The sequence below is a fragment of the Lissotriton vulgaris genome, chromosome 6 (assembly GCF_964263255.1).
Source record: "Lissotriton vulgaris chromosome 6, aLisVul1.2, whole genome shotgun sequence".
Lineage (NCBI taxonomy): Eukaryota > Metazoa > Chordata > Amphibia > Caudata > Salamandridae > Lissotriton > Lissotriton vulgaris.
This window is the reverse complement of record NC_141694.1, coordinates 174,732,395-174,746,977: the sequence shown is the minus strand read 5'-3', so window position 1 is coordinate 174,746,977 and position 14,583 is coordinate 174,732,395. Positions and strand designations below refer to the sequence as shown.

At 43.7% G+C, this 14,583-nt stretch overlaps 1 protein-coding gene across 1 annotated transcript in view; it reads right to left on the bottom strand.

The window, feature by feature from the left end:
• LOC147706974 (cysteine-rich venom protein-like) overlaps positions 1 to 14,319 on the bottom strand; it is a 135,534-nt gene extending 121,215 nt beyond the window's left edge. The window contains exon 1 of the mRNA XM_086925610.1: positions 13,819 to 14,319. Within this exon, the coding sequence (XP_086781736.1) occupies positions 13,819 to 14,319 (501 nt within the window). The remainder of the gene's footprint in view (positions 1 to 13,818) is intronic.
• Positions 14,320 to 14,583: the final 264 nt, after the last annotated feature.

Genomic DNA, 14,583 nt, shown 5'->3' with positions numbered 1-14,583 from the left:
CCATTATAGCGATGGCAGGGGGGGATAAGTTTGTGATGCATATCTACGGGGCTATGAGGGAGGATAACAAAAATTGGGTCCCCTGACGATAGAGCACAAATGGCAGCAGGTGTGTCCGCAGGAGGTTACCCCACGGGAGTGGGAAAAAATACACAAGAGTGTGCGGAAGGTGTCAGTAAGCAATCACTTCAAACAAATCCAATATAACATTGTACACATGACCTACTTTTCACCCGCAAGACTTCAGGCCATTGACAGTGGCAGGGACGCGCAATGCCCGCGATGTCACAGCTCCCAGGCGGACTTTATACATATGGTATGGATGTGCCCAGAACTCCAATCATATTGGGGGGCGGTCCTGCTGGAACTGACGAGGGTGACTGGATGGGTGGTGGAGATGGATCCACGAGCTTGTCTCCTGGGCTTGATTCCTCGAGACCCTAAGAGGAAAGTAATCAGGTGCTTTTTGGTGTTGTGGCAGGTTGTGGCCCGGTGACGCATCGCGATCCACTGGTTGGCCCAACGGGGCCCGTCGCTCACGAAATGGAAGACCGACCTGCAGGATTGGGCGCTGGCAGACGAGGGGCACATGCAGAACACTAGGATGGATGGCAAACTGCCTGAGGTCCTACTGGCGTGGGGAGCACTGCTACAGGAGTTGGCGGGACAAGATTCCAAGGTGACAGCGACCTGTTCCAGGACAGTGTCCTCAGGGCGGGGGGAGGCCCCTGAACATGTAGGAGCCTTACCAGGTGACCCAACTCAGAGATAGGGAAACTTAGCCTGCATTGCTACGGATCCGGCAGCAAGGGGGTGGGGGAGAAGGAGCGTTGGGTGCGATGGAGGGATTGGGGGGATGGGGAGGTGGGTTTTCTCCTTGGTTCTTATTCTTTACAAGGTGTGGTGCATCTGAACGACTCTGTAGCTGCACACTAAGGTGCCAATGGGAGTGGTTCAATTTGGCTTATGACTATTCGTCTGCTTTGGCATTGTGGCTCCACTAGGAACCACCTCAACGGAGGCGGTCCAAATGTATGGCTGTACCTTGATTGTTTTTCATGCTTTAATGATGTAAAACCAATAAAGAAATAAAAAAAAGGGGCTTGGGCGGTTGATGTCAATTCTTGTGTAACAGAACTGGTGATTGAGTAAAGCGCTCTGGTACCTTTGGGTCAAGTTTGCACTATATAAAAGAAGAAATATATGAAAAGATATTCAAATTTTAGCCACAATCTTGTGCATCCTTCTATGTGACCTTGACCTCTGCTAAGAGAACATCTGTCACCTTCCACCATAGTGGCCAATACACTAAAAAGGTGCACTGCTAAATGGAGTCTAGAGGGTAAGTCACTAGTTTTAGCTCTCAGAGTGGTGGGATCCGGTCACAGCTCGAGAACATCCTCTCTGTACCTCTAACTGTTAATGCGAACTTAGTGAAATGCTGTGCCGTGTGCTGTCTTTTTTTCCATTTACAGGTTCAGATATGTCCCATCACATCAGGATTTATCTCATGGTTCAGCTGCACGGAAAATGCTCCCTGGACAGTGCTCTGCTGTTTCTTGAATCTATTTCTATACTATACTTTGATTGAAAAAAATATAATAAACAAAATGTAGTTGGCCCTTTACTTCCACAGTACCATGTAATATGTTGTCTTGTATGTAGTTGTAAAGTGTTGTCTTATGATGATTAATTCATCAGGCAATACATTTACATACTAAAGAAATCTTACTGTAAAACGATGCATGCAATAAAAAAAGTAAAATCTGATAATTGCACAGTGTTTGCGCCTACGAATTGTCTGTTCTGTTGATAATGCTTAGTAATAACAAAAGAGGAGCACCTAGAATTTCTACTGAGATGCAGGCGCTAAGACAGCACTGCACAACTCTTTGCTGTGCCCATAGGCTTTATAATGGGAGCGCTTTGCGTTGTTCTGCACCACACGAGCCCTTGTGCAGAACCTTTCTAAATAATCTCCTTCGACCCTTATTACAAGTTTATAAATCATCCTCGTCCAAGTCAAAGCAGAAGTTCCTGTGTAGATTGGGATTGTGGTGGTTGTCGGGCACGTTCAACATGTAAAGACAAGGAATCTCGAGAAACAAGCACGTTTCGCGAGATATCTGGTTGCGCACGCCAAAAAATCAAAATGTATATTGAGTCTAGTGAAAATATTTTCTTCGACCATTGCCGATTTAAACAAACATTTTTGGATATATGAGACAATATGTAGAGCAAAAGAGGGCTGTAAATGTTCACTGCTAGGTATTGTTGTGAAGACATTTTAAATGGCGCAATTGGTTGAAGCACATAATTATGTTCACATGTAGAATATAGTTATCTCCTTATTCGTGTAATTTATTTCATTGTCCGGGGATTGATTTGCTATTTTAACAAGGCCTATTTGGTTTGTACACTTCAATCTGATGTTCTATTCAGTTAACCATTTAAACTTCCATTTATTTATGGATAATTAAATTTTACAGTATACATTAGGTGTAATATATATGCTATTGTGTTAGCCTTTTCCTTCTCTTTGACCCTTAATCCGATTCAGTAATCATTTAAATTGATGTACCTGTTCAGACAAAATGCATTGACAGTTAATCAAATTGCAGTACAAGAAAGACCAACCGATAATTTTCAGAAAATTTGAAAGGCTATTGGCGTTTTTTATAAGTGAAACGCGCAACTCTTCTCACTCCACCTCAGCTGGAGAAGAAGGCAGCTCCCTACTCCACGCATGCTGTACATTGTGTAAGGGTTTCTGAATGTAACCTACACTTTATAGCATTTACCTAACACATAGGAATTATCATAGAACCAAAGTTGGCTCTGTCGCATGTGGCTCGTTATGACTAAACTTAGTAAATTAATGAATTGGTCCGTAATTGTTTTATTTACTTTATGGTTTTCTTTTTTAGAATGTAGGGGGATAAACCGCTCCAAACTGAAATAGATTAATGAAGACAAAGTCTCCCAGGCTAGTTATACTAATTCTTTTCATATGAAGGAGAGTCTTATGAGAAGTGGTTAGAAAGAATTAGTGCTGGACTTGACCCTATCTGTATGGTCATCCCCAGACCTTTTGTCTGCCTTCTCCTATTTTTGTGAAATGTGTTTTTGTTCGCTTTACAACTCTGTGCACTTTACCAGTGCTAAAGTGCTTGTGTTCTTTACCAAATACACGGTAGAATTGGCTTATACCTAATTGCACATTTAATGTACTTGTACGTCCCTAGTAAGGTGGTATTGCTTGTAATCAGGGCTTGTAAATTAAATGCTACTTGTGTGCCTGCAGCACTGGTTGTGCCACCCACTTTAGTAGCCTGGTAAACATGTCTCAGGCCTGCTATTGCAGAGCCTATGTGTACAGTTATAAATTGCCATATCGACCAGGCAAAGTAGACCCTTTGAAAGGGTCAAACATTCCTTTTTGAGTACATATAAGTCACCCCGAGGGTAGGCCCTGGCCAATGGTCTACCCTAGGGGTGACTTATATGTATTAAGGGTCCAATGTATTTAAAAAGTGGGACATGTACTTTTAAGTTTTACATGTCCTGATGCTGATAACCAACTACATTATTTTTCTACCACTGCGTGGCCTTTTTCTTCCACAGAATACCATTGTGTCTTGTGTTATAAGTGTAATTTCCAAATGAGGAAGAGACACACAATTCATGTTTGTGCCTCTGGAATCACAATTAGAAATCCTAACTTATGGAGACGTCAGATTCAAATTGGAATTTTTAAAATTCCACATTTAGAAAGTTGCATTTTTCTTTCCTTAGCCATTTGGCGCCTGTGGCCTGTCTTGTGTCACATGACTGTGTGTAACTGAAGGTTAAACTTTGTGAATTCCTCCCAGACAGTCTCACAATAGTGTTATGTTATGTTATGTTAATAAGGCATTTATTGAGCTCACTATCACCGGTTGGTTTCTTGGCACTAAAATCAACAGTAACAAGATCATGGATGTGAGATGGAGAGTTATTGGTATGCTTGTCTGTAGAGCCAGGTCTTTAAAGCTTTCCGAAATGAAAGGAGGTCCTGGCAGGTCCGAATCGCAAGAGGGAAGGTGTTCCACAGACCAGGAGCCAGTATTGCAAACCTGCGACCGCCAGAGCGCTTGAGTTTAGAAGAGGGTATCTGAAGAAGGCCGTGATTGGATGAACGGAGGTTACGAGATGGTACATACTTTGTAATAAGTTGGTCAATAAATTTGGGGCTTCTGCAATGTAAGGATTTAAAAATCATACATCCTGTTTTGAAGGTGCAACATTGGATCACCGGAAGCCAGTGGAGTTTCATGAGTAAGGGGGTGGCTGAGTGCCATCTAGGTTGATTCAAAATCCATCTGGCGGCAAAGTTTTGCACCATCTGGAGACGTTTTGACAAGTAAAGCGGTTTTCCAAGAAGGATGTCAACCAACAGGCTGCCGTGCCCCGGATGCTGGCCTGTCCGACACGTTCGATCAAGATGTTGTGATGGACCGTGTCAAACGCGGCCGACAAATCCAGGAGCACCAGTGCCTGAGGATAGCGCCTATCTGCACAGTCCCGGAGAGTATCCAGGACTGTGGTTACCACTGCCTCCGTTGAGTGGGCAGGGCGAAAACCTGCCTGGTGGGGCTCAAAACAGCTGGATTCCTCTAGGAAGTTAGAGAGGCATTTAGCTACATGAGCCTCCAACACCTTTGCCAGATAAGGCTCCAGGTTTTTTTAAGAGCGGTATGACCGTAGCTTCCTTAAAGGCCAGGGGGACAAGTCCAGAGGTCAAAGAGTCATTCAGGAGCATGAGGGCCGGGGCCGGGTGAACGGAAAAACACTCTTTTAGAATGTACGGGGGACAGCTGTCTAAGGGGGAACCGGATTTAACTCTTGTTAATAGTTCTTGAAATTGATCATGGGTAATCGGTGGAAAGCTACTAAGAGTGCCAGAGCTGTTGTTGATAATTGCCATGCCGGTAGTGATTGGAATCACCGACTGGGGGATGCTGGCTTTAATGTCCTCAATTTTCTCACTGAAGTAGGTGTTAAGTGAGTTACAGAGGGACTGGGTCGGGGTTATCCTGGGACGGACATTATCCAAGTTAGTTAATTCATTAAGAATGGAGAAAATGTCCTTAGATCTATTTGAGGATTTAAGGACTCGAGAAGAAAAAGTAAGCCACCTTCGCAGTGGAAGTTGCATTCATATATTCCTTCCTGGCCCTTGTAAATTTGATCTTTAACTCAGGGTCATAGTTGCGTCGCCATTGACGTTCCAGCTGCCGCATGGCTGATTTCATAGTTTTTAAATCAGCGGAAAACCATCTTTGGGTGTCAGCGCGCCGTGCCAGTCTGACTCTTTTATAAGGGGCATGCAGATCAGTAGCTGCTTGCAGCCAGTCTGAAAGGTTAATTTCTGAAGAGTTAATATCACCCTGAAAGGTGGGAATAGTATTGGCTAGTGACTGTAGGAATGCTGCTCTATCCATGTTTTAAAACAACAAGGGACCCCAAGTTAGTCAGCACAGGACCTCAGGGAGCAATTTTTTACAAACAACAATGGTCCCATGCAACATAGGATAAAGCATACAAATGAATACAGACACAATAGATTCTGTATTTAAGTGACTTGTCCAGCCGGACAGTGGTCAAAAATATGTTTACTTATAGCAAAAAATACAGAGAGAATATCCTTCTACAATCTCGGTAGGAGTACCGGATCAGTCGGTATCAAGTCCCGCTCGGCAATACGATCTGCATTTTGCATTGCCGAGCGGGACTTGATATCGACTGATCCGGTACTCCCAGCAACTTGCAAGCGATCGGAAATCCCGACTCTTCCTGGCCAGTCCCGATTCCGGTGACCTCAATTTATCAATTCCTTAACAACCCAAGCCATGGATGCAACATGGTTTTAGAGGCTTGCAACTATTAGGCACTTATAAAATGTCCTGATGATGATCCCTTTGAATTAAAAGTGGGATTGAAACGCCGTCGACCAATTCATGTGCCTTATACAGTGTGTATACTATGTACTATGTTGATGTAATGGCGAATCTTACAATATCTGTTCATACTATGATTTAAAGACAATTTAAGCTTTTTGCCTAAAAGCCCTTTCCTGTTCACTTTGAGTGTACTAAAGTGTCTGTGTTTAATTGAGGTACAGGCTTGTGTCCCACAATGTGAGATTGTCGAAGGATATTCTCTCTGTATTTTTTGCTATAAGTAAACATATTTTTGATCACTGTCAGGCTGGACAAGTCACTTAAATACAGAATCCATTGTGGCTCTATCCATAGCATTCCAGTTTCTAGCCAAACCACCTGTGGGCACTGTGGTTGACCTGACGGGGGGGAAACATAGATTAAATTTAAGGATAAAATGATCTGACCGAAGGCAAGGCAGAGTTGTCGGGTGGTTACACATGTAGTGTTAGTCCACACCTGATCTAATATGTGGCCTTCACAATGAGTAGGTGAGAGCGCTAATTGTGAAAAGTTCAGATTTGACATAAGATCAGTCAGTTCGCCCGATTGAGAGCTTTCCATAGGGTAATTGAACCAATAGTAAGAGGATCCTAGCGTGGTCCAGTGCTAAATTAGCAATTTGATCACTTAATGCCAGAGGAAATGTTGGCATTGAATTAGGAGGTCTATATAGAAGGACACATGCCATCGTCATATAGCAAAGATCAATCTTTAACACTAAGTTGTCCGTGTTTGATAACGTTAGGCAGGTCAAAGTAGTAACTTCCAAGTTTGTACGGATAACTACCACTACCCCGCGCCCACTTTCCCCGTGTCCCGGTCTGCGTGGATGATATAGTAGTTAGGTGGAAGGGCTGCTATAATATCGGGGGTGGAATCAGGGGTCAGCCAGGTCTCGACGAGTAGGAGAATATCCAGTTTCTCCATATCCAACAGAAGGAAGATATCCATCTGGTGTTTCACCAGGGAGCGAGTATTTAAGTAAAGAATAGCCAGTGAGTTGGGATGCAGATCAGAATTGACCTGGCTGTTTACAGGGGCTACCGAAGAACGATCCTCAGTCAGAATGCCATATCTCCTGACCCGTGTGAGTGTCTCCTTTGGCAGATGGCCTTGACCTGTATTGTGATCCAATAGCTCAGCTCTGGAATAGTGGGTGAAACGGGTAGCATAATCTGCCCCTAGTCCCGGCTGGTCGCGGACGGGCGCAGACGGGCTTGTCTTTGGCGCGTCTTCGGCACGCCGTCGAAGCGCCCGCTGCGCTCGTCCGCTGCACTTCCTGGTTGGGAGAGTCATTTATGGACGTAAAGGTGGGAGGGGCCGAGCACTGTACCGCTCGCCTGCTCCTCACCTAAGATGGTGGCTTCAGCTCAGGACCCCGGCAGTGCCTAATCGGCTGCAATTGGGCGAGCAGGATCGGAGGAGCAAAGGACAGTAAGTAGATTTTTAAAAAGATGCCCAGAATGAGGGATAGTGGGATCGGGTGTGCCTGAATGGACCATCTGCTGGCAGGCTGAGGAGACGGAGCTTAGCACAGCCCCATTTCCAACTGAATTGTGTTCTGCATTCATACAAATGGCTAACGACCCCACATTGCTACTGCAACCAGCTGGAAGCCAGAGCAGGGGAGGTAGGAAATTCCATGCACTTCAAAGACACTGTCTGGAAGCTTCTCCCACCTTCCAGCACCAGGTCACCAGGGTATAAAAAGGGTACCTCAGACACCAACTCTTCAGGACACTTCTGGACATGTGGATATTCTGCCTGGAAGAAGGATGGCTGTGCTGCTACAAGGACTGCTATTCTGCTGGACTCCTGCTCTAAAGAAACTGCTGCCTCGTTGTGCTGCCTGCTGCCCTCCTTCCTGTGAAAGAACTGGACCTGCAAATTCATCTTGAACCTAGGATGCCAGAGTGACTCCAAAGGCTAATTTGCTGGCCTCCTAATCCGAGCCTCAGGGACATGAAAGGTTCCCCAGCTGGCTCTGGGATCCAGTTGCAGTGAGTTCCTGACCCCTAAGTGGTGCCTCCCGGGTCCTGGACCTTTGGTATGGCTCATGGGCTCTTATCAAGCATTTGGGTTCTTCATGTCCATGATCAGGCCTGTTTGAGCTGACGCTGCTCCGCTCACATCGAAAATCAGCACGAGCCACTCTTCACACAGCAAGCATCAATCTCTCGCGGGGGACCCCCAACACGAAACACCAGCCTACCTGTCTATGATGCCCAGTCTGCTCTGCGCACCATGTCGCCCAATGTCTGAAACACTCTCCTTATTCCATGACCTTCTCCAATGCAAACAGGACTCAACCTTCAGCTGGACTAATCTGGGACTTTATCAATCAATCGCAGTCAGCCTGAACTTTTGACTTTGACACGATCCGATACGACCATGGTTGCCACTTTGTAATTTTTGGTGCTATTTTACACTTTCTTCTTTAAAAATTCACAACCCCGTTTTTTTTTTATCAGACTTTTAGTTGTTTTGGTCTTGTTTCTTTTATTCAAATAAGCTCTATTTTTCTAACCAGGTGATGGAATCTTTTTGCATTGTGTTTTAACTTTTTTACTTTTTGGAGAATTTCACAAATACTTTATACATTGCTTCTAAGTTAAGTCTGACTGCTCTGTGCCAAAATACCAGAGGGTTAAATACAGGTTAATGTTGGGTTGACTTCTGCCTTACCATGACAGGATCTGTGGTTGCTGCTTGGCCAGGGCTCACGCCCCAGTCAACCACTAACCCATTTGTTTACAATCAGGAAGACAATGTATTCATCAATTCATTCTTCACCTGTTTACAATTAAAGTGACTTGAATGCACACCTGGCCCATGCTTGAGGACCAGTCATTCCTAAAAGATTCTAAAATAGAACCAAACTGAGGTTAAAGCCAATGCGAAAAGGGTTTTAAAGGACAATAAAATCCATAGGACAACTAGCAGACACTCAAATCTTCCTCATTGAAGCCTAGCTAGTAATTGACATTGAGTCAATCATAAACTTGTAATGGAAAGAATGCACTATTTAATCCTTTCTCATAACTAATTTTGCAGTGACAAAAAATATTATTTGTGGTTGTCCAAGACATTGATGGAGTAATGTGCAGCTGCATCATACATTACTGTGTTCATGAAGGAATTTGCATTCACACAAATCATATTGTCCTGTATTTTCCTGTTTGTTTGCTTTTGAGAAATACCTGGGGAAGATAGTTTTTTCTAGGTGCTGGCTGAATCCAGTCTTTATTACCACAGATATCCATCATCAAGTTCCTCCCATCAGAAGTATTGCCTTGTGTGAGCATTCCTTCACAAATGCATTAAAACCTACATATGTTTGATACTCAACACTGAGAAAAGCCTTGGTAGATATATCTTCCTGAGTGCAAAAGACTGAACGCAACAACCATGTTTTGAGGAAAAGACTAATGACAAATGGCCAAAGGACATGTCTGGTGCCTTTTCCTGACCTGCCAGTCAGAGTGAAGAAAATTCTGCCACATGGGAAAGAGAGATGGGCGGAAACTTACATGCAAAATTAAAAAAATCTGCATTGTCTAGTTCAGCATGCATCCTAAGCCAGCTAATCAGGGCAAATACATAATTTTCCCAGTAGTAGAAACTAAGGTATGTGTCAATGATGAGATTTTATGGTTGTGGTAAGTTACCATACATGCCAGGTGGGTTACCTTTGACCAAAGACAAGTTCCCCAAACTATCATTTTGCTTTGATTTGCAATGGTACGTTTCCAAATATTCTGCACTTAGTTTATTTCCTGGTCAACAAAAATATAGGAAAACCAATTATTGTTATAGCCCCATGTTCTGGAGACCCAAGGTAACATAGATATATGTCAATCTTTGCCAGGCATATGTTCCTGATTGAAGAGACTAGAGGGATTTACTATGTTATGTAAATACAATTGCTGAAATCTCACGAAGCCAGGTATAGCGCTTTCTACCAAGTCAATCATTGCAAGGGAGATGTGACTTGTATCACTAGATTATTTTGGGTATGTAGAAAGCTGTCATCAAATTAATAAATGGCTAAAACCTCATAAATCTGATATGTGCAGTAATAGGAGTTACCACATGTTTACAGAAATTATCAGGTAATTTGTAATGAGAGCTTATGCATCAGAAGTGGGTAAAAGAGAAAGGAGATGATCTGATGAAGTAATAAAAGTGAGCACGTAGGACACTACTGAACATTTGTTGGGTATAACCATGGTTTCTTTTATTTTTGTGAGGGTTGATAATTAGACATACTTTTGGTTAATTCTGATTTCTCTTTTTTTTAACCTTATAAGTTGAATAATGTATCCAGTGGCGTCTCCTCGAGGGAGTGCTGTGGGGCGGGGCAGGGGAGGGGACAGGTGGGGGGTAGTATACTCAGGCATACAGCTGACAGGAGTTAAGTAAATAAATACATGACTAAAACGAATTACATTGTGCGCGCTGAATCGCAATTTGTGTGACGCTTTGCACTATGGACAGATGTACGAAGGGTTTAAATATTCACACACCCGCCTAATAAGTTAAATCAGGGGTTTTGAGACAGCTAAAACTATTTTGTTATTTACTTCTGTCTCCCCAAAGGTTAAAATACATGGGGTCACAAAATGAAAAAGAATCAAACATATAGAGCCACTGGTGTCCAATTTCACATGAGAGAATATTTTTTAGAATTCACACATTTTAGAGATTATACCTGAAAACCTGTGAAGGTCACCCAGATTCCCTTGTTGGGGTTTATTAAAAAAAGAAAAACAATGACTCTGATGCAAAGAGAGTTTAGGTCTTGCATATGAGGGGCATAAGGACTTATTTACAAAGCAATTTTTCTACTGCAGTGTAGGGGGAACATCACTTACAACGCATTTATTACAACGCACTACCATTACATCGCAACCATTACAACGCATTGCGCTGGGGGGCGCTCTAGGATAGGGAATATATTTAATTTACTATCCAACACCTTCTCTACTATCCACGGGGACTGGAGTTGGAATAGTAAATTAAATAATTCACTATCCAGCGTTAAAAGCACTATGCGTTGTAATGGTATGCGATGTAAAAACCGCGTTGTAACAGCAGGCGTTGTATTAGCCTGCGTTGTAACGACACCAATCCGCAGTGTAGGAATGTCATTCTGTTTGGAGTGATCAACTCACATTGTTGTACTGATGCTAGTGACTACTGACTCTGAAAGTGCCCTGGGCTCCGATAACCATACCCAGGACCAGTGCTCTGTCCTCTAAAAGTATACACTGATTGGTATGTGTTGGAAATTGCCTTTTTTGTAGGGTTATCCCCAAATGTTTTGCTTCTTCCTCCTTTGTTTTTCCTGACCTGTGGTTGTTGGTTATAGGAATCTGGGCTCTTTACAACTGCTGATTAGTGCTAAAGTGCATATGCTCCCAGGGTAAATGTTTATTGTGATTGGTTATCCATGATTGGCATATTTGTCTTACCAATAGGTCCCCAGTAAAGTGCACTGAGTGTGCCAGGACCGGTAACTCAAATGCTACTAGTAGGCTTGCGGCACTGATTGTGCCACCCACATAATTAGCCCTGAAAAGATGTCCCTGGCCTGCCACTGCAGTGTCTGTGTGCCGTTTGTTAACTGCAATGCTGACCTAGCTATTGCACCCACTTGCCAGGCCTTACCCTTCCCTTTTCTTACACATAGGACACCCCCATGGTAGGCCCAAGGTACCTCCCTGGGCAGGGTGCAGTGTATGTGAAAGGTAGGACATGTACTAGTGTGTGTAACATGTCCTGATAGTGACATACTGCCAATTTCCTTTTTTTCACTATAGAAAGGCTGTCTTGCCCATAGGACAGAATGGGGAATGCTATGTAACATGTCTGGTATCCCTGAACTCAGAATTTGATAACACACCTTTTAGTAGGGATGGTTTTTAATTTCTGTGTTTGCAAATAGCACTTTAAGAAAGTGGCTATTTTCTTGTTCAACCTTTTTGTGTGCCTCTGCCTGTTTGTGGATTGGCTGTCTGGTTTAAGAGTGACATGAGCTGGGGTGGAATGTAAGTAGCCCTACTGTACCATTAGTAAACCTACAACAACATGTAGTACATGAATGGGCCCATAAAAGATAGGAGAGGTGGAAAACTCTGCATGCAGGTTTATGAAAAGCAGTTTGCAGTATGAGAGTAGTACTATTGTAGTGTGGTAATTACTGCAATAACTATAGAAGGACAACTTGTGAATGGCAATGGGCTTACTCTTTTTTTTGGAACTATTTAACATTATTATTTATAGGTAAGTTATAATAGGCTGACAAAGTTACAAACCATGTATGAGGGTTTAACCTGTCTCTGTTCTCCCTCCTTACTTTTTTGTTTGATCATTTTTTGTTTTTTCATTATGAAGTTACATTGCAGTTGCAGACACAAGGTACAAGATACAAGAGTATTATTATCTGACTAATCATCAGCTCAAGACACATGTGATAACCCACTTTTCAGCTAGTCTAGTCCCTCCCTCCCTGTGGGTCTATATTATGCTGTTGTATACGGTACACCACAGGGCCTAGAGGCGCCCCTCATACTAAATATTCTGTATGCAGTCACGTTGTCCATTAAATTCCATGGCAATGATATCAAACATATTTAAGCTACTACATTATGAGCGGCTAGTTAGCTCAAAAAGAAAATAGGTATACATCATGGAAAAGGAAGTGGGGTAATAGGTTTGGGAACAAATTTTGCTCTAGTTAAGTTTCCATCTTTCCAGTAAAGGTCCCATCTTTTATGGTGCATCTCTCATTGTGTGTGCAGTAGAACATCATCGGCGATGTTAAATAGCCTATGTAGATGCATTTGTTTGGGTATGATTTAAGTTACAACAGTAGCATTACCATCCTCCTCTGGACTTAGTGCAGTCTGAAGGACAGTCAGTATTGTGTCCCAATTGGAAGAGATGGGGTACTTTCACAGTCCTAAAGTATCCTCCCTGCAATGAGAAATCCCCTCTGCCCTGGTCCAGGTGAGTATGGAGTGTGATCAGACCATTATTTACGGTGTTCACTGGACGTCAAGTGCTTCATAATGAGGCATTTTGCTACTATAAAGCCAAGGTCTTGGGAGGATGGCAAGTATACAGACCTCACTTGTGCACTCAAACTGCTGATCGGGCCAGGCTAGTAGATGTTGTATGACCTTACCCCAGTATTACCGTAATGAGGAGCACAACCATAACATGTGTGAAATATCTGTGTCAGGGTGTCTGCACGGGGGACAAGTCACGTGCAAATTACAATTGATCTTCTCAGGGTTAAGATATGCACTATGTATTATGTAGAATTATATTAGCAGGAACCTAGCATTGCTGGGGATGTATGTGAGAGCCACCATAAATATGTCCCATTCCTTGGAGTTGCATGGACGGGTCATGTTTGTCTCCCATCGATGCCGCAGCAAAGACAATGCTGTGGCAGTCTGCATCTAAAGTGAGTCTGCCAACTGTGATAATGCAGGCATATACACGCAGAAAAACTGTAGGGCCAAACGTGTGGAGGAACATATATTTATTTGTATATATATTGCAGGAGAGCGCTGGGCGTCTGGTGATCTAAAGGATTATCTCCTGACTCGCACTCCGCGGCGAGTCGACAAAATGGCCTTTTCGCGTGCTACCTTGTGACGTAGCGCGCAACCACTTGAGCGCGACTCTATATATCTCCCCCTTTTTGCACAACAACAGAAAACATGCAGTCACTACATGGGGTAAGGTATTTTCCTTCTCCCAGTTCCAAGTCTCGAAATTGGGCAGGTCTCACCACCGCTCTACCTGCTCGTGTGCGCCTTACTGGAGTAGAGGTAACTTCCCTGGGACTGTTCGGAGCTGGGCTCATCCCCTTATCCTCTCGAGTTTCAGGCCTTTCTCTCCGCGGGGTCTCCCTCTCCTCTCCTGGATGTTCTTCTGCCAAGGGGACGTCACTGTCTCCCAGTTCCTCACAGCTTCCTCCTGCTCCAGCATTACCTTCTTTCTCCCGGCTGCATCGTTCATTCTCCTGTGGCATCTGGTCTTGTAATGTTCTACCTCTTTCTTCGGGGGACCATTGTAGGATCTTACTACATTTGGACATGCGGTCTTGAGACAACGCATTCCCGTCACTGAGCAGCGCCGCCCTGTCATATACTTCCTTTACTTGTACGGGTTGACTGTATTTGCTGTCCCCTTTTTTCCTCAGAAACACCAGTTTGAATCTGACCCATTCCCCTCTCTCTAGGGATGTTTCTTTCACGTTCCTCCTCCTGTTGTAATGTTCAGCGTATATCTTTTGGGCCTTTTCCAGATTATGGTGCATCACCGCAGGGGACCATTTGCTTGTCACTGTCTTTTCCTTCCACGACAGGTTGTCTTTGGTGAAGGGGTCTCTTCCTCTCAAGATCTGGAAAGGGCTCTACCCCGTGCTCGTAGGGGTGATGCGGTAGGCCCATATCATACTTTGGACCTCCTTTTCCCAATTGGGGTGGAATATAGAGGTATGCTTGGTTTTGATGCCGTTCCTCTCCATGTACTTGCACCATTTCTCTGAGGTGAACTGTGGACCATTGTCACTCAGGATGGA